A 27,518-nucleotide genomic window follows, 5' to 3' on the forward strand; every position below is an offset into this window, starting at 1 on the left:
CTTCCTGGCTTTTATTAACATCTCTACAACATGATTGATTTTGTAATTACCATGCTGCTTTGCATCTTTGTCGGTCAACAACCAGTTGGTTGTCAAAGATTAGTTAAGTAGCTTTAGTGATACTCTCCTGCTTCAGAGAAGTTGTACAACCACACTTATCACAGATAAATGAAAAGGAATGAGCATATAGCTGATGATGGATAAGTTCAGTTTAATGTAGGCTTGCTTGAAATCATTAACAGTGTTGAAATACAAACACAGTAAATCATCCATGGTTAGGACACCATTTTTTATTGTCATATCCATTTAAAGAAAAAAAAAATTACAAACACAAGAATTTGGTGGAAAACATTCAGTGGCCGTTTTTATAATGTTATCTCCAAAACACTGACCAATCGTATCTTACGGGTAATCGTTTTCCTTCAGCAAAAGGAAAACAGTTTTTATATAATAATTTGATCAGGTAACAACAGACCCATGCTATCTCCTATTAAAATATCAAAGGTTTCAAGTCCCAGCCAAAATCAACATAGTGCAAATCATTGAATGCAGAGTACATCACATCTGCACAGTTGTACGGAATGTTTTTGGAACTCTCATTTTGATACACAAATTCCACCAATACAAGCAGAAAATTAATAAACTGTATAGATAGATACTTTAAGTACCGTAATATAGTTTTTTATCCAGAATAGAAATAATAAATGGCAACGGCTATTTTCACCCCAATACAAATATCAATGTATGCTGTGTATAATTAGAAGTGGATGCTATTCATACCCCGGTGTATATGTAACGGAGGCGAACTGAGTTGGCATGCTAGTTGCGCGTGTAAATCCTCACACCCCTAACCTTAAGAACGCTTCTAACCGCTGAGTTGGAAGCCTGGGCTTTTAGCTCAGTGGTTAGAGCGCTCGACTCCCATGCCGGTGTGTGTGTCGAGGTGGTGGGTTCGAGGGCCGTGAGCGGCGGACAAATGACGACCTCTGTTACATAGCAATGTGTGTTATTTACACCATGGTGTAAATACTGATGGAACCTGCAAACTTGTACTTAGGGATGCAAATACTGGTAGCTACTTTTCTCAACAGCTCTGGCCAAAACACTTCTCACGAGAATTGAACCCTGTACTCCTATGTGCCTCACCGTGCTAGCCATCTATCTGCTTCCACATGGCTGGTGGAAGTTTGCAGGCAAATTTATTGTTCGCTAGCCTGGGTGCCAGCCGAACTTAGTCCCGCCCACAACATTTGAGGTCGGGAAGTTCGGTCTGGCATTGTTCCGTTGTGGAGCAACTATGCTCGCCCCAAATCTGACGGACCAATCAAATCGGGCTTTACGATGATGGACAGGTGAGCAACAACGCCTATCACGTCATCTGAGCATGCTTAGGTTGATTATGTTTGCAACAAAAACGCTGTGGCTAGAAGGAGACAGATGGCTTCTAAGACCCCATATGGAAAATGCATATTATTTCAATGAGGTTTTATCATTGAAAACGATTATTTCTGAAAACTTTGGCCAGTTGAGATGTGGGAAAACTCATGGTTTCACTTTCAACAAGGGAAAACAACGTGTTGCATTGTGACATGTTCCCTCGTTCGTTTGAAATCTCTGATTGACCACCTGTTCGAGGGATTTGCGACAGCCTTTCCCAGCAGGTTTATAACATGTTTGTAGCATATCAGTGTTAACAGAATTATTTTTAAAAACGGAGGGTATATAGGCTATCAGTCTTTTCCTAATAGCCTACCCTACTACGTATCTCTCTAACTTTTGGATGGTTCATGTGTTCTTTCTACATCTCATAGTAGCCAATAGTTCGCAGGCCTGACCGTCATAATCATGAGATTGCTGTTCACTAACAAAATGACGGACGTATGTATTCACTGAACAAAGATTATGAAAATAAAATACAACCTTTCAACCAGAAAATTCATCAGAACAGATATTAGTGCCAAAACCTTTCTGAATTTTTCACTTTCTGCTGACGTTTGCATTTGTTGCGAGGCATCATAGAGGGTGCAAATAGCCCAGCTGTGTGGCCAAGGCTAATTGTATCAGGGGTGCAAATAGTCACTCTGAAAATAAATTGCCATTAACAGTCTGCTGGAAAAGCAGCTGCTGGCTCAGATGTCAGATGCTGAAACCTCAGGAGACGTCGGTGCCGCACTTCCTCTGTGACAGGGTTAGATGGTCTGGCAGAAGCAGCAGACTTGGCTGAGTTAGTGGGCCCTTGAAAATAAACTTAGTAAGCATAAGAGGTACAGTATATCCATACCACATGCATGCACGCAGTATATCCATACCACATGCACACAGTATATCCATACCAGTTACGCATGAGTTTCACAATCATTTCAGCACTATCACCTGAATAGATAGATATTTAATTATAAAAAAGATGCCATGTTTTCAGACCTTGAATAAGCCGCTCAGATTGGTTTGATGCCATGTAACTACCCAGCTTCTTCTTAACCATATTCCAGAGGTTTTCAGAGGGGTTCAGGTCTGGAGATTGGGGCACCATTACAGGGTCTGGATCTGGTGGTCCGTCATCCACACTTTGATTAACCTGGCGGTGAGGCCTGGAAGATGATTCTGTTGGGGGAAAAAACAATAGTCAGTTGGGGAACATGGTCACAGCAGAAGGAAAGAATGAAGGTTTCTCCCAAGATCATCTTGTGCGTAGCTTAAATTCAGGTAGCCTTCAAAAAGACAAAATACCGATACCAGCCTTGCACTCCCAGATCCTCACCAATTCTCCACCAAAATTCACAGTTGGTGTGAGACACTAGCTGGTAGGCCTCTCCAGGTCTGTCTAACTAACATTTACTTTTGAGGTAACACTAAAGCATTGTTTACACAAGAGAGAAAGAGAGAGAATTTTGTAATGACATAGACCAATGTAAATGTACGGTATTAAATACAGAGTTTGATAGTCACCATGTTGTGGCTGATCTCCATGAGTGAGAAGGTGACGGTTGCGTGCTATCCTTAGGCAAAATGTTCTGGGACAGCAAGGGCAGGTGAATACATCTGAAAGAAACAAGCATATGTACATATATGTTGTTGCTGTATAGAATGTGTATATATGAATGTGTGATGTTTTATTGATCTGTGTACAGTATTGATCTGTGTACAGTATTGTCTTCTGTGGGCCTTGAGCCTGTAATAAAGTTTATATATATATATATATATCAACATATATCATCATATATATATATATATATATATATATCAACATATATAATCATATATATATATATATATATATATATATATATATATATATATCAACATTCACAGGCTCAAACATTCACAAACACACACAGATTAATGACAATCCATGTACCCAGGTCCATGTGTATGTACAGTACAGGCCAAACGTTTGGACACACCTTCTCATTTCCATGCGTTTTCTTTATTTTCATGACTATTTACATTGTAGATTCTCACTGAAGGCATCAAAACTATGAATGAATGCAAAGTTATTTGGCCCACAGATGAATATTTGTCAAGTTATGGCTTGCTGAATATGGTAATAAATTGAAATAAAAATAGCAACTTTGAAGAAACTAGAATATAAGACATGTTTTCAGTTATTTCACACTTTTTTGAGCATAATTCCATTTGTACATAATTACACGTGTTCATTAATAGTTTTGATGAATCTACAATGTAAATTAGTCATGATAAATAAAGGAAACGCATTGAATGAGGTGTGTCCAAACTTTTGGCCTGTACTGTATGTGCATGTGTATTTGAAATCATGAATATTTTAATATATGTACCTCGCTTGCATGCACAAATGCATGCATGTGTAACTCACATTTGCAAGAGGCTCCTTTGGTTAGTTGCCTGGTAGTTCTGGGATGCAGGTCATGAAGCTGGACATATGGGTTCAAAGCATCTCTGGCTGGGGGTCTACCAGTACAGCGCTGCTTCCTGGACGGAGTGTGTGGGGAGGAATTAGCACGAGGCGGTCTATCAGGACACCTGGTCTCACTGGAGTGTGTGGCAGGGGCTTGCTTTCGACTAAACTGTGGATGATTGAGATCTGCTGTGGGATTAGGACTGCGCCATCCACTGTAACCTATTTACACATAAGCAAGGAGAAGCAAAGGAGAAGTGTCCTTTGTTGTTGAAGGTACACTATCGTTCACTCCAAACTTCTGTCATTATAAAATACAGTATGCAGGTTATATTTCATAAAAGTAGTGCTTGAACTAGAATGCACGAAAATGCAGAGTATGCTACTCTGTGAAGCTAACCATAACATCACCTTTGTGTCAAAGGTATATGTTAGGCAAAGGGACTCATTAGAACAATGTATGCAAACCAGAAACTAACAACTCTATGAGAGTACAGTATGCTACTGTACAAGGTAGCTTCATGGCTGGATTCTTCGTGCACACATACCTGACTCATAGAAGTACATTGATCTTCTCCCTGTCTGATTTCCTGTCATGACACCTTCAGGTAGATGCACAAACACATTAGCACAAACACAAGCCCCACAAGCCCCACAAGCCCCTCCCTGGTATGTCGAGTTTTGGCATATAGTTTGGCCCCACAAAAAAAAAATCACTATCTTGTGCTAACAGAGACAGATATGGCAGAAGCCACAACATCATGGGACAACACACAGACATCCTCAACTAAAGCACACTGTTGTATGAATCTGTTATCTGTATCTTAAACTGGTGTGTACCTGCACATCCTGCCATTGCACTCCTCAGAGGCCCTTTGGTGTAGAGAAGACCCACCAGCAATCCAGACAGAGGTGTCAACACAGACACCCTGTACAAAAGAAACATGACTGACTGTTGGACTCTCTCCCTCTGTGTGTGTGTGTGTGTGTGTGTGTGTGTGTGTGTGTGTGTGTGTGTGTGTGAATGTGTGTGTGTGTGTGTGTGTGTGTGTGTGTGTGTGTGTGTGTGTGTGTGTGTGTGTGTGTGTGTGTGTGTGTGGTATGTGTGTTTGTGTGTGTGTGTGTGTGTCTTCATGTGTATTAGTGGGTCTCACCCAGGTTCCAAGGCATACACCAGGAAAAGTTCCATCCAGCAGGTCACACGTGTGGCCACAGGGAATCCCATGAGCTGGGACAATGAGTTGGGGTGGTAGTAGACATTCACAACATGCAGACCAATCAGCACAGCTGAAACATAGTGGTAACCCACGTTAATGCGTTATTGCAGACCAATCAGCACACCTGAAACATAGTGGTAACCCGCGTTAATGCAGACCAATCAGAACACCTGAAACATAGTGGTAACCCACGTTAATGCAGACCAATCAGCACACCTGAAACATAGTGGTAACCCACGTTAATGCAGACCAATCAGCACACCTGAAACATAGTGGTAACCCACGTTAATGCGTTAATGCAGACCAATCAGCACACCTGAAACATAGTAGTAACCCACGTTAATGCAGACCAATCAGCACAGCTGATACATAGTGGCAGCCCATGTTAATACCAGTCTCAGACTGCACAACACACAGATCACAACAGAGTTGTCATAGGTTCTATTATGAATAGTTCACATTTTAGTCACACACATCTCTCACACACACACACACACACACACACACACACACACACACATACACACACACACAAACAGGATATTCTGGATCAGTATAAACAACACATGCACACACACACATACACACACACACATACACACACATTTACGTCAGGATATGCAGTGTCAGTATAAACAACATATGCACACACACACAGTACACACACAGTACCATCAAATCCTACAATACACCATGAGCCATGTGAGGAATCCTCTGTGAGCACGTATAGTCCCGCCCTCAGCAGGAGATAGACCAATCCTGTAAGCAAGGAGAAGATGGCCAGCAGACAGGCAAACCAGACCCCGCCCAGGAAGTGCTCCAAAGGCTTTGCCCTCAACAGGGACACCATGTTGAGGCTGAGGTGCCAATCATTCCTGTGATGGAATGGGCCCAAGAGCATACGACGCCACTCTCGCTGCCATACTGCCGTCTGCACACTAACGCACACCTGAAACATGAATGTGTACACATACATTCAATCACTTATTTCATATATGGTTTACATGAAATAAATACACAATGCACAAAATACAAATCAATATCAGTACAAATATCTAATAAATATTCCTGAAGAAGCTTAGATCATTTGTATAGTACATAACTAAGGAAATTAGGGATTGTATTTTAATCGTAGATCAGAGCTGAAATATATTTGTTTTACAATTTAAAGTTAACGCTGTTCTAAAACATGACCTGTGCAAATAAAAAAAAATAAAAAACTATCTAAACAACATTATTTTACCTCTCAGCCCGACACCCACCTGTGTGACAGGTTTCACTGGCGACAGATAAACAAATATATTGAGGACCAGTGTTGCAATGGTCACGGGAGGGATATTGTCAACACCAGTCTGAAAGACCTCATATGAGAGAAAAATCAGGCCTAGGTTGGTGGTCCAGTCCACACTATTAAACTACACACACACACACACACACACACACATAGTGGGAAATAAGATACAACTATAAATGCATAGACTCACCAAAGAAGCAATTTCAAGAAACTCAAACATAATTATTAGTATTAAGGATTTCAGTTTTCATTTACTGTCAATTGCAGTAAAAGTCAGTTATCAGTCATTGAAGAAGTTAGAAGAAGTAATTGTGAGGTGTAATCAGCATTTACATTCATTAGAGCTTCTTTGTGTGTTTGTTCAGAGATGAAAAGGATGGAGAACAGGTGTGCACTTGACCAGCAGTAACTGATAAGAGTACCATTCCTTCTGCTTCCACCACCTAAGATAAGGAAGAAGACATGTTGAATTGCATGTTTAGACAGTAGCGATGTTTAGCCATTTGGCCTTTGCATTGTGGTACGTTGAGGTTGAACTTCATTAAACTATTAGAGTTGTATTAAAGGAAAATTGATTCTGAATCTGAAAATTAAAATGTGTGCTTAAAATCACTGGTGAATACACTGATTAACCATCACATTAATCACACTAATTCACGGATTGGGATAAATGCAGAGACCGAATTTCCCTCATGGGATCAAAAGAGTATATATACTATACATTATGATCACTGACAGGTAAAATGAATAACACTGATCATCTCCTTATCATGGTATCTATCAGTGTGTGGGATATTAGGCAGCAAGTGAATATTTTGTCCAGAAAGTTGATGTGTTAGAAGCAGGAAATATGGGCAAGCGTAAGGATTTGAGCAGCTTTGACAAGGGCAAAATTTCGATGGCTAGCTGACTGGGTCAGAGGATCTCCAAAACTGCAGCTCTTGTGGGGCGCTCCCAGTCTGCAGAAGTCAGTATCTATCAAAAGTGGTCCTAGGAAGGAAGAGCGGTCAACCGACGACAGGGTCATGGATGGCCAAGGCTCATTGATGCACGTGAGGGAGCGAAGGTTGGTCCGTGTAGTTCTAGCCAACTGTACTGTCGCTCAAATTGCTGAAAAAGTTAATGCTGGTTCTGATAGAAAGGTGTCAGAATACACAGTGCACAGTTTGTTGCGTATAGTGCTGTGCAGCAGTGCCCATGCTGATCCGTGTCCACTACAGAAACTAACAACAATGGGCACATGAGCAGCAGAACTGGACCACTGTCCATGCCCCATATGGACACTAGAGTCTCTCCTCTTTCATATGACACCCCCCATGAGCAGCAGAACATATCCCAGTCGCTCAAAATCCATTTGGCATCGGACATTCTACCACATATGGGTAGGCTACTAGCAGAGACCCTGGGGGACCCCTAGGCTGACCTCTAGAGCTGCCCTTGGCCCTGGGCAACCTGCAAACACCCACCAACAGGCCTCATCGCATAGATTTGAATTTGAATTTAGACTTGAATTTCCCCTGGGGATCAATAAAGTATCTATCTATCTATCTATCTCTATGCATGAGCTCTGGAGCTGTAAGGCCTGAGGTGTGGGTGGCAAACACTCACAAAAATAGCTTTGTGAAATCGGGCCCTGGACTTTGAAATACAAAAAACGCCCATTTTCTAAGATGGAATTGTTCATGGGGGGTGTCATATGAAAGAGGGGAGACTCGAGTATGTGAAGAGTGCCTGTTGTCTAGCTGGTACTGCGTGGCAGGCGAATGCAGAGCCGTATATCATATAGCTCTGCGGTCAACACTGCCCCCTGGTGGTAGAAAATTGCAATATTTATGTGGAATCGAAACTTAACTTCACCGCATTCCGAATCTTAAATTCAGCCTCGTCAAACCAGTAGCCTACTAAACACAGAATTGAAATCCCACCGCCTCATCTGTAGTGACTTATGTATATGTTACCATATTTTGTCACACTTCTCCTCGTATTATTTTAAACTAAACTTACCTCACAAATGTCCGCATTTGCGCAGTTCTTGCATTCTGGTTTGCGTTTTGCTTCAGATTATGTGAATTTTTAATCTCCTGTGTGTGTATGTGTAGCATAGGCTCTGTAAATAAGTGTGTACACGCAGTTACGGCATGGAGGTATGGATTTTCTCCTTCACCGAAAATGAACGCCAGGCTATTGTTTTGCATATGATTCTTCCTCACAATATTCCGTCTAGGAAGACCAAAGTGACGTTCATGTCACATGACGGCCTACTGATCATGTATCAAAGTTTGAAGACAGAGTAAAAGTTGCAAAATGTATTTATGTACATCTTATTCAAAAAATACATATATTTTATAATAATAGCACAAGATTTATAAAGCACTTAAAACAACACAGTTGACTAAAGTGCTGTACAATAACAAAAAAAGTTGAGAAAACCTGATAGACAGATAGACAGATAATGAATGATCAACACACACTAGCAGGGGGAGTGGTACAAACAAGTAGTGCATAGAAAGCAATCATTAAAAGTCTAATGACAAGCTTTCAGCATATCATATTATCATAGCACTCACTGTCCAACATCTGCAATTTAAGTCCTACTAACTTATGTAGTCTTCTTTCATCTTCCTTTAAATCCTCCCGCCTGGACAACGTGGCCTTTTTCCTCCATTTTCTCTAGTGTTACAGTGTGGCTGGCACTTCTGGGTAACAATACCAATACATGGATAGACTGTCACACACCAGGATCTCCCGCCTATTTTAAGCAGATGATATTGTGTACAAAACTATGAAGTGGAAATCCCCTGAGGGTAAGCTTGTAGTGTGAGTTAATGAATTGATAGCTTCAAAACTTTAAGACTTGGCGGCAACAACATCAGAAATATTTAAATTCAAACCAGACCATCACTGATACAAAAAGCAATACTTTCAATCTTTTGACATTTTGACATACGGCATAAGCTGGACATTCTTCATGGAAATTACACACAGAAGTAAATCAAGAGCATGTAAACTTGAAATATCTCCTGTTAGACAGCTGGCCCATCAGTCATTGGGTCTGCTTTTATCCCCCATAGGGATGCACACAACCCTGTTGCACTGGTGACATACATCCTTTCCAGTCTGTTTAGCAGACTGCCGCTTAGAGTTCTGTGGCTCCTTTCCGTCAAAATGGTCAATTAGCAAATCGTTGTAGACGACGCCTGCGGATCTCCTCGGAGGTGGGATCAGGGGGGATTTGGAAGCCGTACTCAGGTCTGGACGGAGCAGAGCCCCCTGGTGGACACATACAGGAAATAGCCAGTTCACTAGTCTGGACTGAACTAGCAAGTTCACTAGTCTGGACTGAACTAGCCAGTTCACTAGTCTGGACTGAACTAGCCAGTTCACTAGTCTGTACTCATAAGAGGAAATTAGGATGAGGTCACATAGGCCAAAAATATTTCTGGCTTGTTTGAGTTAGACTGCTACTTCCTACTGTTTGTCCACTAGATGGAGGCAGAACCACAACAATCAAATAGCAGCATAGCAAAGCTGCATTCATCCCACACTAACAACAGATGCTAGCAGTCATGGATACATCACATGCATTGTTGTGCGTATGTTATGCCAGTGCATGTGCTGTGTCTGTTAGTATCCATTGTTGTGTGTGTACGTGTGATTGAGTGTGTGTGAGTACCCATCTAGGTCCTCCCTGTGTGTCTGTGTGTATGTTCTGTCTCTCACCTCTGTCATTAAGGCTGGCTCTGAGTGCTGCCTGGTATTGCTCCTCTTCAGACATGCCTCCTGTGTAGGGATGCGCCACATAGGGAGGTGCACTTGGGGAGTGTGTGTTAGGGTCACTGGGTGTGTTTTGGGGGTGTGGGTCAGTGTGAGTGTAAGTGTGTGAGTTTGGGGGGTATGCACTAGTGTGTGAATGATTCTGGGGGGGATAGGGGTTCCGGGAAGTAGGTGCACGAGGAGGGTAAGTAGAGTCATATGCAGGATAGTTTCGCCGTCCACTCACTCCTACACACACACACACACACAACACACACACACACACACACACACACAATAGAGAAACATACCTTATCAAATGACGACATATCACCCTCTCATACACAAATACCATGAATACCAGATTAAATGAACACCAATTTGTTACACAAACACTAGAAGGCTATTGGTCAACCTTCGATCACACCTTACAGCTTGCTTTACTGCACGTGCAACACTGTGCATGCGCTCCTGTTATCACCCCGAGATTCCATTCTCAAACTCCTGGTATCTCCCGGGCCCGGTATCTGCTATGTCAGACATGTTACCCATACACACCTACACTACACCCATGCGTCATACGCACCTGAGGAGTTAAAGTGTGAAGCCGGCTGTGAGAATCCCCCTGCGGCCACCAATCCTATAACATAAATCATAGCTAGGTTACTACAAGACATAATAATAATAATAATAATAATAATAATAATAATAATAATAAGCTTTATTTGTATAGCACCTTTCATACACAGAATGCAGCTAAAAGTGCTTTTGACATTTAAAGCATGCAACACAATAATAGAGTCAGTCAGTCATTAGACATAGTACTATAAATCAACAAACTGCACTGACATCCTAATAAAATATTATTTTTACTTATTAAAAATATTATTTTTACTTATTTTTATTTATTCTGTAATGATTATAATAAAGGATATAGAATGACACCTATTACTGCCAGGACCAGCAACCAGTAGAGACTTTTCTCTGTGATTGATGAGCTCATCATCAAGTGTAACATTCTTTATAATGTATAGTCCACCAGTCAGTATTAGAAATTATCTTCCAACATGATGAACAGCACCCCAACACAGAGAAATATGCCGCTAATTCTGTGATTACTTGACAAAACAAAAAAAGACTTTCTGAAAAAATGTTTTCGTTCTGTTGGTAGTCTTGGCTTCTGCTGAGACAAAAATGTTCCTCAGGCAAATATAGCTTTAAAATTAATTCTGTTTATCAAAGGGTCAAAACACACAGACACACAGACACACACACACACACACACACACGTGTTTGTACCTGCACATGTTGTCATAGCCTTCTTGAGTGGCCCCATGGTATACAGCAGCCCTACCAGAATACCTGCCAGGTGTCCCACAAAAGAGGTCCTGCACAAAAGACATTCTGTGTAAGAATGTGTGGGTCTCCTCTACATGCACACACACACACACACTGTAATTATGTGTCTTAACAGATGCGCACAAACACACTGTGCTCCCAGCTGTAGCATACTGTAATTACTAAACACACACAGAGACAAAAAAACACACACACACACACACACACACAGCAGTAATTACAGAGTGGAGAGAATGTTCTCTCAACCCTCTCTCCCATTTACCCTCTCTCTCTTTCTCCCACTTGTTTCTGCTGCCTTTTTCATTCTGTTTCTTTACCCTTCCATCCATTTCTCTCTTCTCCTCCCCTCACTCATCCTCACCTCTTTCGGTCAGTTCTCGTGTGACTAAATGAGATTATTATCTACATTCTGAGATCCAATATAGCATATAGAGTCCACGCCTCTGAGCCTACATTTAAATATACATTCACATCAAAACTATTAGACCACACAATCCCACATTTCCTCATGTAAGAAATGTTACTCGTTTAACCAATATTAACAGACAGCAAAATAATGGTACTATGAATGTAAATGTTTGTGTGTGTGTGTGTGTGTGTGTGTGTGTGTGTGTGTGTGTGTGTACTGTATGTTTTCTGAATAAAACTCACCCAGGTGCTATAATGTGTATGGCAACCAGCTCTACCCAGCAGGCATAGCGGTTGGCCACAGGGAAGCCCAAGACATGTGTGACATCTCCAGGGTTGTAATGGTTATTCACCACTTTTAACCCAAACAGCACACCTGAAACCCAATAGACATATAATATAGTATCTATAGCACATATTGACCCTTTCAACAATAAAAACAAAAACAATGCTTGAACGTTCTATTTGGGCCCCAATCTACTTCCTCTGCATTAAGATAACATATGGAATGTTAAAAAGGAAGTCTTGTGGGGCCAACTATGATGCTGATAATGGAACTCCATTATCATTATGGTCCATACTGTACCTCTAAATGTACACACGTGGTGTGTGATGCACACACATACCCCAGCTCCAGACCTCTATACCTCTGTGACTATTACATTCACACTACTGTACCGACTTTAAAGGAGATTTCAGGCAATTTTTCACATAGATCTCTGTTTTTCGAGGTCATCGAGTACTGTCAGTACGAGAAAAAAATAAATAAATAAAAATTGGTTCTACCTAGCTCGAGTTGATGCAGCCACCAGCTAGAGCTGCCAGGCAGCTACAGTGCTACATTCTGGGGGCATGTTCATCTCACCTGAGAATCCCACAGCACACTGCATGCCGTAGGACCAGTCACCCGTCAGTTCCGCTAACCCCGCCTCCAGGAGCAGATAGACCAATCCAGTGAGCAGGGAGAAGACGCCAAGCAGGTAGGCAAACCAGGGCCCGCCCAGGCGTTGCTCCAGCTTCTTGCCCTTCCAGATGAGCGAGAGCATGTTGTAGTACAGGTGCCAATCGTCCACGTGGTGAAAAGGCGAAAGCAGCAGCCGGCGCCAGTCTCTGTGCCAGTAGGCCTCCTGGACGCTCACGCACGCGCTCATCAGCGGGGCGGCGGGGAACAGGAAGAGGTAGACGTTCAGGCCCAGCGTGGCCAGCGTGACGGGCGGGATGTTGTCAATGCCCACCTGGAAGATCTGGGAGGCCAGCAGCACCAGGCCCAGGTTGGCGCCGCGCCGTGGGTTCCGCATCATCTGAGAGAAAAACAAATAAAATGTCAAATAAAGGTCTTTGGGCTGCATGTGTTTGTGTCTTGGTGTCTGCTTTTGTGCCTCTTACTTTATTGCATCCCATCACACAAAGTGGACAAAAGATACCAAAACCTGTCAATTCTTGCCTTTATAACGCAGAAAATAACAGAAATATCTAAATACTTAAATCATCGTTCCATCACTTCTATGCTATACATTTCTAATGCAGGTTATTTGATTAATGTAAACAGATTCTCATAAGTCATCACTGGTACCAGGGGCGTTATTAGGGGGTGGACAGGGCGGACATGTCTCCCTCAACTTTCAAAACGGTGGTGTTCGTTCCCACCCCAACATTGTCATCTAAAAGATGAACAAATGCCAGCGACAGAGACAAATCAGTTCTAACTACTGACCAATGGGAATTCGGGAATTCTCTCGATTCTCCTGATTAGGCTTAGCCTGGATGCCAACCGAACTTAGCCCCGCCCATAACATTTGAGGTCAGTAAGTTTGGTCTGGACTTGTTCCGTTGTGGAGCAACTATGCCCGAACCAGAGCTGTTTGGAGTCATGATTCAGACTAGAACTCCTGAACGGTTTTGTTCAGAGCTGAAAATGCAACTGTGTTTAACAGAGAACAGATGTAGGTTGCTAGTGACAAAATATTAGCTTTCAGTATGGTATGATGTCTTTGTAAGTGACATTTAAATAAAAAGTGTTCCCGGTAATTCTTCCCGGTTGCTAAAAGGTAGACATTTAGATTTTGCCATCACGTCTGTTGTACAAGATATTGACAGTGCAATAACCAGAAAACAATGTTAAGGCATTTGTGGAGAAGAAGAAGGCATTAGTGGAGAAGAAGAACCACTGTATCAGTTGAAACATGCACCATAAACACATCCCAATGGAGCAGTATCTAGAATTGAGAATTAAGAATTGAGTATGACGACGATGAGGGTACCACTCTGCTATTGATCAAGGCAATGAGGGGCAGGATAGCAATGGAGGACTCGCCTGTTGCTCTATCACTTGAATGCCCTCATACAGACTTACACTACCTCCAGACCGCTGCGCTCCTCTGACGAACGACGTCTAGCTCTACCACCGGTACGCTCAAGCCAATCCAAACTTTTCTCATCTGTTGTTCCTCGTTGGTGGAACACACTGCCAGTTCCTACAAGGACAGGGACATCCTTTTCCACTTTCAAAAAACTCCTGAAGACCCAGCTCTTTAGAGAACATCTACTCTCATAGCAACACTTACAACAAGTCTTACTGATCCTAGCACTCACCAGCCGTTTTAAACTGACAAGTAACTGTTAAAAACAGCACTCACCGACGCACTTATTCTTACTGTACTCTAATGTTTTTTTTTAAACTGTCCTAAAATTGTGAGAATTGTTCTAAAAACTTACTGTTTACCATGTTGTTAGTCGCTTTGGTTAAAAAGCGTCAGCCAAATGTAATGTAATGTAATGTAATGATGTAATATCAGCAGATGAGAAGGACCTCCATTAACGTGACTGGCTAGGCCCATAGGTTGGTGAGGACTGAGAATGCTTAATCACAGCCAGCTAGTTGAGCACAGCGATTTTATGCTTTTGTGAGAAAGCACACCATTTATGAAAGCAAGAATTTCCCTGGCAGACCAAAAATGTGATCACTGTGTAAATCATAAATAATACTAAACACACCTGGCTCTTACCCACTCAAGCACATCAGTGTGTGACCATGGCAGTTTGAGGACCACTGCCTTCACGCATTGTCGGGTAATGCACTAAGCTGGAAATCTGGTCGGATAGACCTCTCGTTTTTTTTTTAACACTATGATGTCCATACAAAATGCAATTTCTGATTATAAAAACATAGCAGAGTGATTTTATGGGTAACTTATGGCCATGTATAGCCACGAATGTTTTGCCTTGATCACAAGCATAACTAATATAAAGCGTTTTCTTTTTTTAGGCCTATAATGACTCAAGCCTGAGGGAATAGGAGTCCTCCTAACTCCTGAGAATAAGAGTGCGTGCAACCATAAAGAAGATGCTGGCCCCTGGGGGCACTGTGGCCCCACTGGCTACAGCGTCTGTACCAGAGACTTTCTAATGAGGAGACGCGGCACTCAAAGAATCACCCATAGAAATGTATGGGGTTCGTTCGTACATGGCAGTCATCTACACATATTCCGCCCCTTCCGCTGCCAAAAGTTGGCATGTGAATACATTGTGGCAATCATGTGGTATGTTGTGAACACATCGTGCCAATCATATGGTGTGATCTCGCAGCTGGAGCGAGGTTGGTGTCATGAAACCTTGTACACGCGCAGTTCTGCCCGAAATAGACGCCCGATGCGTTCAATATGGCCGCCGAGTGGAGGGACTTGGCTGAAAGGACTTTGTCTGTACCACCTTGGGTCCAGGTGCCCACTAGTACCCGGGTTCGAGTCCGACCCCGGTAATTTCCCGATCCCACCCCATCTCTTTCTCCCACTTGCTTCCTGTCATTCGGCACTGTCCTGTATCAATATTAAAGGCAAAAAGCCCAAAAAAATATACTTTATACCGGTAAAGCTGCTGGCCTAAGACATGATTTAGAGGTATGACACTAGAGCACCTTTCAGGATTATGACAGTGAGGAGTTTTTGGCCTGCAAGCAAAAGTAACAAAATTCACTTCATAGGAGTAGGGCACAAACCTCATTTTTGCTGAGACATTCAAAATTTAACTGCATTAGGACCGTACTATATGTGTGTGTCCTGTGCAAATCCTTACTATTGGGCAGTCAAACACCACATTTTTATCCCTCCACACACACAAACACATCCGACTAAACTAGGCCGTCAAAAGGCTTGTTGTCCCCGTTGTGTGTGGGAGGCTGGAAGTGAGTCTGTGGCCACTGAAATTCCGGTCAGAAGAGTTCACAGCATTTCTCCTCTCTAATTCGTCCTTTCCTTCCTCTCCTCCCCCTTCCCTTCACTTGGCACTGTCCGTGAGGGGTGTTGTGTGCATGTGTGTGAGAAAGATGGAGAGGGAGTGGAATGGGTTTGTGTGAATGTGTGAAGACAAGACAAGCGTAGGTTCTTATGAGGGATGAATGTGTGTGTGTGTGTGTGTGTGTGTGTCTGTATGTGTGTGTTTGCTGAACACATCAGTGGTAGAGAATGAATGATGCCCTTGTATTTAGGGTGAGACAGCCACGCGCCACCATCACAAGCCAACCTACGCAGGGCATGAGAGATAGATGGAGAGAGGCTGAAAAACAATGTGCAAAAATGCACAACACACACAGAGCGGATAGCAGTTCTTTCATGGTCAAGTATGTCTGGAATGCACAGACAGCACAAAAATGCATCAGCTGTAACCACAGAATGCTTCGCTTCCAGACACGCGCACAGGCAACCCCTTTCATCAGCACTCACACACTAATTGTACAAGGCTGGCAAATAGAGAACCCAAGCGATAGCCTACATGTCTTTTGGCAGTTTGGTTTTGCTAGCAACTGTGTATGGTAACAGACCACACACTTGTGGACCTAAATCATTAGCTTATAGGCCTAACTCATTCTGTGGTGTTTAAAGGTGCCATGTGTAAGAATTGAGGTAAAAATATCCAAAAAATGAGCTACACGCATCAAAAGAATGAGAGGAAATAAGGGCGATGATGTCATTAAAAAAAATGACAAGGTATAGTGCTGAAGAGATATCAACCTGAACTAGACTGCATTTCCGGTGGGAACTGCAAAAGTGTGCTTGCCCTGGTCCGGTCACCAACGTGAGCAGACAGTGGCATACAGTACGCTATGCTGAACCTGGCTTGATCCTAGGGTTGGGCGATGTCGCCTAAATTGCCATTTGACGATGTTTACAGTAAAACATCGCGATGGACGATGATATCGTGGGGGGGGCGGGGTTAGTGTGGTAAACACTAATTAATTAGCCTATAGGTATGTCTGTACAGAAATACATGTATAATGTTCTACATAAAAAAATAAAAAATATATTATATAGGCTATACGGCCTGATGAAAGTGGACAGCTAAGAGAGACATACTGACCAGGCTACCGAAGTTGTGTGGAAGATCCGCTCCAAGAAAATTGTTGTGAAAAACGGATAGACAATCAATCCGAACACTTGCGTGTGCACCAACCAGTGGAATATTACACATTGCCAGCCTACGCTGGGCCCAGCAAAAAAGCTACTTAAGACTACTATCATGGTCACTCATTTAAAATCTTAGTACTATGCAGCATCCCACGTTATCAGGCTACCGTCTATGCTGACTATGAGGGCGGCGGGAAACGAAAGTAAAGGGCTGCGATCACGCAGTCCAGGCTATATAGGAGGGCGAAGTAAAAACACTTTTACAAATAAGAATCCCGATTACCACTCCGCTGCTGTCTGGGACTTTTGCTAAATGCATGAAATACAAGCCTTAGTGAAAGACAAATAGGCTACCTTCTGATCCTATAATTAACGAAAGAAATGGTTTATTTTAACACAGAGGAGAAAGACGCATTTGGCGCTCGCTGTAGCCTTGCAAAAATATTTGAGCGCTAGAATGTCCTAGTTGTAGCCTAACAATAATAAATCTATATTTTCTGCTAAAACATTAGGCTACCTATTACGTCCAATGTAGGCTATAGGCCTGCGAGACATGTAGGCTACAAAAAGACAATTAGGCTACACATTCACGTCACAGTCAGGAATTATTTGAATAAGAGGGTAGACTAATAAGTCTTTTATTTTGCAAGACGGTAGACTAATACGTGATAACTGTTTGGTTGACAGCCTTTAAAGTAGGCTCAATTTCATTTTCAGGGAAAGGTTTTTTTTATGTTTTAGCCTGTTACAGCAGGAATTAGTGACTGGCATGTGGGGGCGTGGCATCAACCCTACTTGATCCAAGCATTCTAGCACGAGGCACAACCCTACTTGATCCAAGCATTCTAACAGTGCCTTTCAGTGTTGGAGCAGTGGCAATACCGCAAAAGCTCTAGGAGAGGGCTATTCAACTATTGGCTTGCGGTGTGAATGCGGTTCGTTGGATTTTACCTGTGGCCTGCCTTTGAATTTAGCTTCTATGACTAAGATCAAATCAATAAAATAAAACAACAGCAGTGATTGGCTGCAAAAATAAATAATGTCACGCGTCTTGCACCTCTCAAACTGGGCTATCAGGTAACCTAGAAGAATTGAAATTATGAAATATGACTAAGGAATTCAAATGCTGCTTGTTTGTCAGGATACTTTTTCACTGATTTATTTTAAAAATATGAGCTATGAGTGTGAATGTTATATATTCCATCCCCTAATTCTGTTTTACTGGTTTATTTGACAAATAATCTATATGGATTTGCTCTATAAAGACCTTATGTCTGTTTAGGATTGTTTTGAGAGCCTATTGATGTATCTCAGAATAAAGTAATGTCCACAACATTAGTGATGTTTTTTTTTTGTGTGTGGATGTATTTTACTTAACACATTAAATGATGCTGAATACTCATGAACGCATGTCTCTAATAGCCACAATAGGAGTAATTTTAGCAACACCGTATTTTGTGTGGCCCATAACGACCCAGTGGATCATGAAAATGTGCCAAAATTCACATTCCTTGCTTGATGTTGGTACATTAATCCCATTCAGATTGCCACTTATCTGTGATGTAAGAGTTCAGTATAGGTTTAAGGTCTGGGGCACAGATTTGACATTCTGTGACTTCTTCATTGAGGGCTTGCTTAGCAGCACTGTCTGCTTTCTCATTTCCCCTCAGACCAACATGGCCTGGGACCCAGCAAAAAACTACACTGTAGTTCTGGTTCTTTAGACGTTGTAGTTGATCAAGCTCAGCTTTGGTTGTACTTTTTGCGTGACATTAAAGCCTACTGGAAAGATTTTTAATTGCAATTTCATTTAATGCAATTTACTTTTACGATTAAATAAAATTAATTTATCCCTCTCACCCATAGTTTTCTATTTATTTACAAATGTACATATGCCTACTGTAATTACATTTATACATAGTTATTCTACTGATCTTCATACTATTCATCCTGCACATAGAATTATTCTTACTACTCTTATGATGTTGTTTCTGCACTACAATGACACTGTTTCCACACTGCACATACAGTAGCTGTATGTTATGTACATATCTGTTATATATTTGTCATATTGAATATCCATAATTATTCTGTTTTATTATATTCTGTTAATACACTGCATATATCTATATTATTATTTCTACTATTATACTGTTACTGCTACATCTACATACATTATTCTACTTATTATATGAGGTAACTGCTAATACACTGCACATATTTATATTTAATTCATATTACTCTAAACCACCTTCTGTAAATACTACTGTCTACATTGCACTATATTTCTTGACCTGTCTCTGTATATTTCATCACCTTTCTATACTTTGCATCGCATTGAATGCATACTGTAGGCTACATGAATCACAGCTAAGATCTTTGGTTGCTATGAAGGCCAGGTCGTTCTAAATGGATGGTTGCTATGGACAAAGGCCAGTTCTATCTCTGGCGTTGTCAAGCGGGCATATCCTAACCTTATCTTATTTGAAGCATCTCTATTTTACTTAGCCTACTTCCAAACAGCGAGTCCCCTTAAGAAGTGGCCACTTCATTCACACTTACCGTGATCCACGCAGCAACATTATTAAATTAATCTGTCACCATATGCCTATGCCAACGTTTGCAAGGAGGAGAACCTTTTAATTTGATTCACAATGAAACGTTACATTTAATGTACATGTTGACAATGAGTAGGCTAGTTTCGGTTGTTTTTGGTGGGGTTACTGCATCCCTTAGTTACGCCTACAATGCAAAATTGTTCCCTCGCGATTGTTAGCTTCTGCAGACGCATTTCAAAAGTTCACCTTGCCATTTCAGTTCGTAAGTCCATACTATCCCATGGCTGAGCAAGGATTTCATGGTTGGGCAAGGCTGCCCATAGACATTGTGCATACTTGGAAGGCATTGTGATAGAAGGTGAATGGTGAATGGTGAGAGTTACCAAATACCTGTGGGTGGTTTGGGAAATGATGGAAACTTTTGGAATATTTCTTTTTTTTTTAGCTTATGCACCCTCACATTGGAGTCCCCAGTTCAAATACAAAATTTGGTAACGATATGTGACAGTGTTCCTGAGATATGGACGACTTCCTGTTTCGGAGCTTCGCCGCCGATTTTGTTTGGCTGTGACAGGCAAACGCTTTCGAAAATCAAAAATCCTTCTGGTAACTTTTGTGAGGCTTGGTCCAAGGATAATGTACGTCAAGTTTCATGGCGTTCGGACCAAATTTGTGACCTGTGAAAATTTAGTTTCGCTTTCTGTTCAATCCAATATGGCGGACGAACGACACGCCCACCTGACGTCATCTTCGCGACCAACTTACACCGGTACTGACCGGACGTTTTAAAGTTGGAACGGTGTCTCTGTCTCAAAGGGCCTAGGCGCTAGAGCTGACAAAAAATTAGGGAGACGGGAAAATAATAATAAAACTTAAGAAGAACAATAAGTGTGCTTGCAAGCACACTTAATTAGCATGCTAAATTACTAGCCACAGCCCAACAAGTGTCATAATACCAGTTTCGGCCATGGGAGGCAGTATGTGGGTAACATAACAGAGTTTAATCAGAGTTGTATAAAGTATCCAAAACCCACACTTGAGTAGAAGTACAGATATTTGATCAGAAAATGACTTAAGTAAACATAAAAGTAATCTTGGTGCCTACACTTCATACACAATGCTTTCAAAGCTTGAAAAAAGGTATGGCTGCCATTCCTTTTCCACTGCTATTTCCTTTTATGGGCCTATAATGAAGTTTATACAACATGTTTAGAAAGGTATTTACATCACACAAATTTAATTTGTATTTAATTCAGTTCCTTACACAACCTAAGTAGGCTTTGGTGTGCTATGTCTTAGCTATATTTGCTAGGCTTTAACTCTTGTCACTATGTCTTCATTCATTGCTGTGTCCTGTGGTGACATCAGGTCAGAAGATCCAGGAGTTGCAAATATCTAACATGCTGAAAAGAGACTTTTGTTTTCATTCGCATATTATATTAGTCTACATAATGCAGCTAATGAAAATGTAGTGGAGTAAAAGTACACATTTAATTTAAAAAATGTAGTAAAGTAAAAGTAGGAAGAAAAATGAAAACTTGAGTAAAGTACAGATACTCTGCATTTATACTTAAGTACTGTACTTTAAATGTGTGTACTTTGTTACTTTACATCTGTCGGAAATAGTTGGTCCAGAGTTGCATATTTGCCATGGCATGTTTGAAACCTTAATAAATATAGTTTGGTTCAAGGTACTATTTTTTATTTTGTACATTAGGCCTACTAATCAAGTGGTGATGAGTAAAAGATCTGATGTGGTTTAGTGAGGGAAGGGTATATTATATAGGGCCATCTGGGGGTAATATATTTTTCCCTCTGTGTGTGTCTGTGAAGTGTGTGGTGGTAGTGATGGGGTCGGGGTGTGGGGTATTTTCCAGTCAAAGTACATGCAGGCTAACAAGTTTGCACACCAGTAGTGGAGTAGGAACACTATTGTGCACACTGTGGAGTTAGGTTAGACACAACTCTGAATTTTGCACATTAGAAGTAGGAGTTGCGCACTGTGTAGGCTACAACATTAGAAGATGAAGATGATCATACCAGAAGTTGCCTAACTAAACAATGGCTATGTCAAAACGTGCAGTTTGTTGCAGTGTCACTGTCGGAACTATTGAGGCTAAATAAAAACACTCGTATTTTAAAACATAGAAATAGGCAAGTGCGGGTTAACTAGCCTGCAGTGGGGCATACTTATCAGGGTCTGTTACTGCATGCATGAGCATACGGTCTTCTCAGTGGAAACAATCAGATAACTAGCCTATTTAAATGTCCGACCTCTGACCTTTTGAAATAGATGTCTGACGTTGGAGCTGTACAATCTGTCTATTATCTATTATGGACCTCTCGAACTCTTTTCAAGCTACACCCCCATCTTTTTTTCCACATGCAGCAGGCCCGTCCCTCCATTATTTGTGGACGATCGTTGGTTTACACTACATATAAATAGGACAAATAGGGAAACATTTCGGTGGTATAATTATTGCATAACATGTTATTGTCACACATGTATACAAAGTGTAGCTATTCAACGTGAGCTTTGAAAGTTTGAAAGGCGGGCAGCAAGCGAATTGTCAAACTCCAACAATGAAGTAACGGATAGTTCAGTGATCGATCTATGTATGTAATCGTAGCATTTGTATATCGTCGTTTTGCAGCATACGCTACATATTTTAACATGCAAAATATTACTTAATGTTGTAACATAAGTGAGTCAAAAGTAGGCTACCTTGTAAGGGAAGGATGGACACAACTGGGCTTCCGGATTTCGCTCCTGTTAGCTTGCTCCTGAAATGGTTGATTATCGTTCTCCAGTTTCGACTCAATCCTCGAATAAACTTCAATGCATCCTGAGAAAGCTTTCAGCTATGCTTATATGCCATTTTGTACACGTCAGTTTAAATAATTATTTCACACAGTTTCATCAGCACTGTGAAAAAGTGCAAACTCATGAAACGAAACGAAACATGACGTATAGTCACGTGACGGATTTTTAATGTTTATGTTTTCAAAATTGGCGCGACTACTTGAAATGCATTGAAAGGTAGCCTGCCCACGGAGGTGTATTAGTCTAGTAGGCTACCTGAGTTCGTGGACCAGTGTTTTGTCACCAACTATGTGTTTTAAACAGGAGCGTGCGGTCCATATGGGCAGGTGGGGCAGAGAACTACCTGAAGCATCCTCCACAAAAAATAGTTCCTCAGTAAATAATTGCTCCAAGTCTACTTTTAATAATGTGATTGTCACATTAATTATCTACAGTATCTGTAGGCTTTCCAACTATTTTTGGTCTATTGACATTAACTTTTGGATGATGGTGGCGATTCTCGTTGAGTTTAATGTGTCATGCAATGTTGGGGCAGGGCACCTCGACGATCGCATTCCTCAAATATTTATCGCATAACCCTGGCGGCTTCAATAAGGATTGCAATCCGCGGCGCGCTAAAAGACGCCTGTATGGGCGTAAAGTAGTCTGCCCCATGGTCATAATTAGAACTGCTCAAATTATTCCCCAGTTAGGCGGAGCGCTCTAGAATCTTTGGTTAGGCCTATTGTTTCATTTCAAGATGCAGAAATGGCGAGTGTTGCACCTGTTAACCGTGTTGAGATTCTATAAAAAAATTTAAAAAAAAAAAAAAAAAAATTGAGAGGTTGAAGATACGTAAGCTAACCCTGGTGTCTTCCTTGGTTTAGTAGCTAGCTTCTAGTGGATTTAATAGCATCTTTTGACAGCGCAAAAACGAAAAGGCAACGGTGTTCAAAGGTATGGCATAGGCTGCTGCATTCAGAATGAGCTATATATCCTATAATATAGCCTAGTTCTACAGCGAGTGGTCAGACAATTATCCATAACACCCAACTGTCTTGAGTTGCAGTTATAAAATCCAACTACTTAAACATATTGGAAAGTTAGCAGGCCAGACAGAACACAAAAAAATTGTTTTGTTTACCCATAGCAACAACGTTGCTATGCTCCGCTGGTTTAACGTGATGAGAACATTGTGTGTTCTTTATAGATCAGTGGATGAGAACGGTGCAAACGTAACTGATGGTAGTACTGATCTACAATTCTGACTGTGACATGATTTAAGCATACAGCAAAGTCCTGTAAAATATGTAATTTTAATGTAGCCCAAAAAGATAGGCTATTAAAAAAAGGCTTTCTGCCCTACCAAAATGTATGGTCACCGCACGCTACTGGTTTTAAATGGTCTCTCTCTCGTCGGTTCATACTTGAGGACATTTGATTGGCAGTTGAGACATACCTTGCACTTGTGTATTTTCCATAGGCCTATTATCCCTAATGATCTCACTTATATATTTTCAATTGTTTATCCTTAGGCTACTATTATGTGAAATTTGAACTTTTTAATTGTCTGATGATTTCTTTAGTGACCCTACTGCAGTGGGACATAGCCTACTTATCAGGATCTTTTCAGGAATTGGACCTGCTTGACAATATTAGCATATCACCCTAGTCTATAGGTTGAGGTGCTGTGATGGATGTGGATTCTGTCTTGGGTCAAATATTCAGCTTTTTGGTTAGTAATTTTTCTGGATTTCCCAGGGTGATCAGCATCTCAAAACTGCAACTTTGTGAAACTGTCACCTGGTAAACATCCTGTCAGGACACTGGTGTAAAGTTAAACCATTTTTTCACACAATAGTGTACTTTTTTTAAGGGTTACTTAATCAATCAGTGTATTTCACACACATATTTTTGTATCACAACATTGAATCATTCTGCATATGGTTCAGCATGTAGGAAGTACGAAGCTGGTCATGAACCAATTCTTACGGAGCTCCCAAGGCACCTTGTAAAAGTCCAGACTGAAAATGTGTTAGCCTACAGTGAGTCTGGTAGTCAGATTGCGCATGTGGAAATTGGAATGGAGATCAGATTTTATGTGTTTTTTTTATGATTCTGTTGTCTCCTTTCTGTAGAGGAAATTGTGTGTCTGTCTGTGTGTGTGTGTGTGTGTGTACAGGAATGATTTAATGGAGAGAGGGGACAGGGTTATGAGTACAGGGGTATGTATCTGTGTGACAGTTATAAGGGGTGTGTGTGTAAGAGCAAGAGGGTGGGGGGGGGGGGGGGGGGGGTAGGAAAGACAGAATTATGTGCGCAGGTGTCTGTGTGAGTTGTGAGTTATGGGTGTGTATCTGATGATGCAAGCAGATGAGAAATGGCATTCCCGTTGGTGCGTGTGTGTGTGATGTCTCCTACTTCAAAGGTGTGTGTGTGTGTTTGATGTCTCCACTCCTCTCACCTTGCCTTATGTATTTGTGTACACTGAAAATGTGAGAGAAACATATGTAGACTCCAGATGGTCTATGAGGCAGTGAGAGCCTGCAGATAAAACCAATCCAGTCACACCCATGTATGGACATAAAAATATAGATACATAAATGTACATCTTCATATGGATTATGCAAATAATGGTATGCATACAGATCTTAAAAATGTATAAGAAAAAATTTCCTTACGTAAATCTGATTTAATCTGTGTTGCGACAATAGTTTGCGTACCCCTTGTGTGTGTGTGTGTGTGTGTGTGTGTGTGTGGTGTGTGTGTGTGTGTATGTGTGTGTGGTGTGTGTGTGTGTGTGGTGTGTGTGTGTGTGTGTTCACAGATGCATGTGTATAGACTGCACTCCATGAACTCTGCTCAGTGGAACAGTGCCAGAAGATTCTCTCCTCCCTCCACATTTCTCTCTCAGCTGTCAGGGGACATTACATCTGCACATCTCTACACTTCGACCAAGATCTACTCACAATTCTTTGAGAGCAAGCTTCCTCATTCACACACATTGCTGCCTCTATATCTAGTAGTCAGCTGTGAGAATTTGATGTCTGAAATTAAGGCAGGTTCTGATGGAAATTCAACTTTGGACTACAAAACAGAGCTAACACAAGTCACCGCCTATATAGTATACCTACTAAAACAGATGCCCTCATGTCCTCAATTTCAAGAGTTTAAAAAAAAGATTAAAACGTATAATTTCACGATCAGGGTAAGCGCTTTACATTTCTCCCATCTGTACCTCAAACTATGTGATTATTGGATAACTCAGTGTATGTTATTATTAATGACTAGACATATGAGCATCTTGTTAATTGGTAAAAGAAGAGCAAAAATACCATTTGTTGGCACAAAACACATCTTTCCGTCATTTCCATCCTCAAATTGATTTTTCCTTTTAAAACTACACCACTGCACATTAGGCTATACCAACAAATTTGATCGCACTAGGACATTCTGTCGTTGTGATGTGGAAGAAAGCAGAGCATTATCATAATTGTAATGCAAAAGATGGGTATTTGAAATATGGCCCAAGTTTCCATCAAACATAAATTCAAAAATATAGCTGACCTGGTTGAACTTATTTAGCAGAGGAAATAGACCTACTTCGGATATGCAACAAAATAAGTTATATTTCAAGAAGGCTTGTAGGCTAGGCCTTTTGAAACAAAGCACTTTGCCCTGATTGTAAAACTACCCATAATTGCAAGGGCTGTAAATCTGACCAAGTGCTCTGCGAATGGCCATGGACAACTTGGAGAGAGCTTTTGGTGAGCTGTACTCAACATTCTTCTGATTATTTTGGTATTCCGTGATATCATTGTTATTGTTGCAGCAGAATTAATGCAATGAATGAAATTCGTGATGGCGCCAGATCCTCCTCAAATCCAAATGGTGGGATGCGCGCGCTCATACTTATGTTTTTCTTAAAAAAAATTAAAAAAAAAGACTATCCGGACTGCTGCTGCAAATGTGACTATCCGGTCTGCTGCACAGTCATTCTTGAGGCATTTGTAGCCCACGGAAATCAACATAGCCTAGCGTATTTTCGCGATTCAAGACGGTAGGCGGCAGCGTTGATCAACTAATAACCTAGCCTACACCTCTCTGGAAAGTAGCGTACAGAAGTCCATCAAGCTCAATGAACCACTTGACCTATCGAGTCTGGCTATCGAGTCTTAGACAGGGTAAAGCCATACTGTAGTCCGATATGTGTGTAGGCTATAATATTGCTATTGTTATATTATATATATATATATTTGTAATGTTATTTTGACAGGCCCCTACGCCTGCTGGATTTCCTCGATGTTAATAGGGACCCCTTTACGCTGCACATTTTGTCTGTAGTTCAAGTGGGCTGGTGACCAAAGATTCTAAAAATAATTGACACATTACACCAAACTGTCATATAGACCAGAGACCAATTCAGGTTCACATAACCATGAATAAAAGGTTAGCCTTGGTCGCTTACAAATTCAGAGTAGCATAGCCTATAAGAGGTGTCATCACCCTACCTGCTTTCCTCTAATCTGCTCATTTGATTATCTTTGAGAACCTTAATCACCTTAGATCAACTGTTGTAAACCTGGCCACACCTCACACTGACGAGATTTACAACCGTACATTTATAAATAACAAACGCGTGAAGGGCTCTCATGTTCGTGCACTTTTACAACCGCTACAGATCCAACTCTTAAATTCAATGAGACTTTTTTCCACTTATCTTGGGTGTTAAGTAAGATCGACATCATGTCTGACCAACCACAATAGTTCATTGAAGCGACTGCTGCTCGAGAGGGCGGGGTAGACAGTCTTGTTGTGACAAGGTAGGTTGTCCTCTTGAACAGTCCACGCAC

The 27,518-nt window shown here is 41.3% G+C and overlaps 2 protein-coding genes across 2 annotated transcripts; both read right to left on the bottom strand.

Annotated features, from left to right (window-relative positions):
- Positions 1-1,660: 1,660 nt before the first annotated feature.
- Positions 1,661-8,610, bottom strand: LOC121684325 (rhomboid-related protein 4-like). Its single transcript, XM_042064322.1, has 11 exons — positions 8,390-8,610; positions 6,719-6,828; positions 6,354-6,506; positions 5,764-6,040; positions 5,029-5,161; positions 4,715-4,803; positions 4,423-4,476; positions 3,833-4,096; positions 2,947-3,039; positions 2,422-2,601; positions 1,661-2,235 (listed from the first exon to the last, which is right to left on the bottom strand). Exons 2-11 carry the CDS (start codon positions 6,722-6,724, stop codon positions 2,099-2,101), a joined length of 1,386 nt encoding a protein of 461 aa, XP_041920256.1. The 5' UTR covers positions 6,725-6,828; positions 8,390-8,610; the 3' UTR covers positions 1,661-2,098.
- A 66-nt stretch (positions 8,611-8,676) lies between these two features.
- On the bottom strand, positions 8,677-23,084 carry LOC121684327 (rhomboid-related protein 4-like). Its single transcript, XM_042064323.1, is given in 8 exon segments — positions 8,677-9,559; positions 9,561-9,655; positions 10,106-10,387; positions 10,725-10,778; positions 11,438-11,526; positions 12,149-12,281; positions 12,771-13,206; positions 22,588-23,084. Coding segments are annotated over 7 exon segments (1,224 nt in total). The 5' UTR covers positions 22,588-23,084; the 3' UTR covers positions 8,677-9,424.
- Positions 23,085-27,518: the final 4,434 nt, after the last annotated feature.

The sequence above is a fragment of the Alosa sapidissima genome, chromosome 15, assembly GCF_018492685.1.
Source record: "Alosa sapidissima isolate fAloSap1 chromosome 15, fAloSap1.pri, whole genome shotgun sequence".
Classification (NCBI taxonomy): Eukaryota; Metazoa; Chordata; class Actinopteri; order Clupeiformes; family Clupeidae; genus Alosa; species Alosa sapidissima.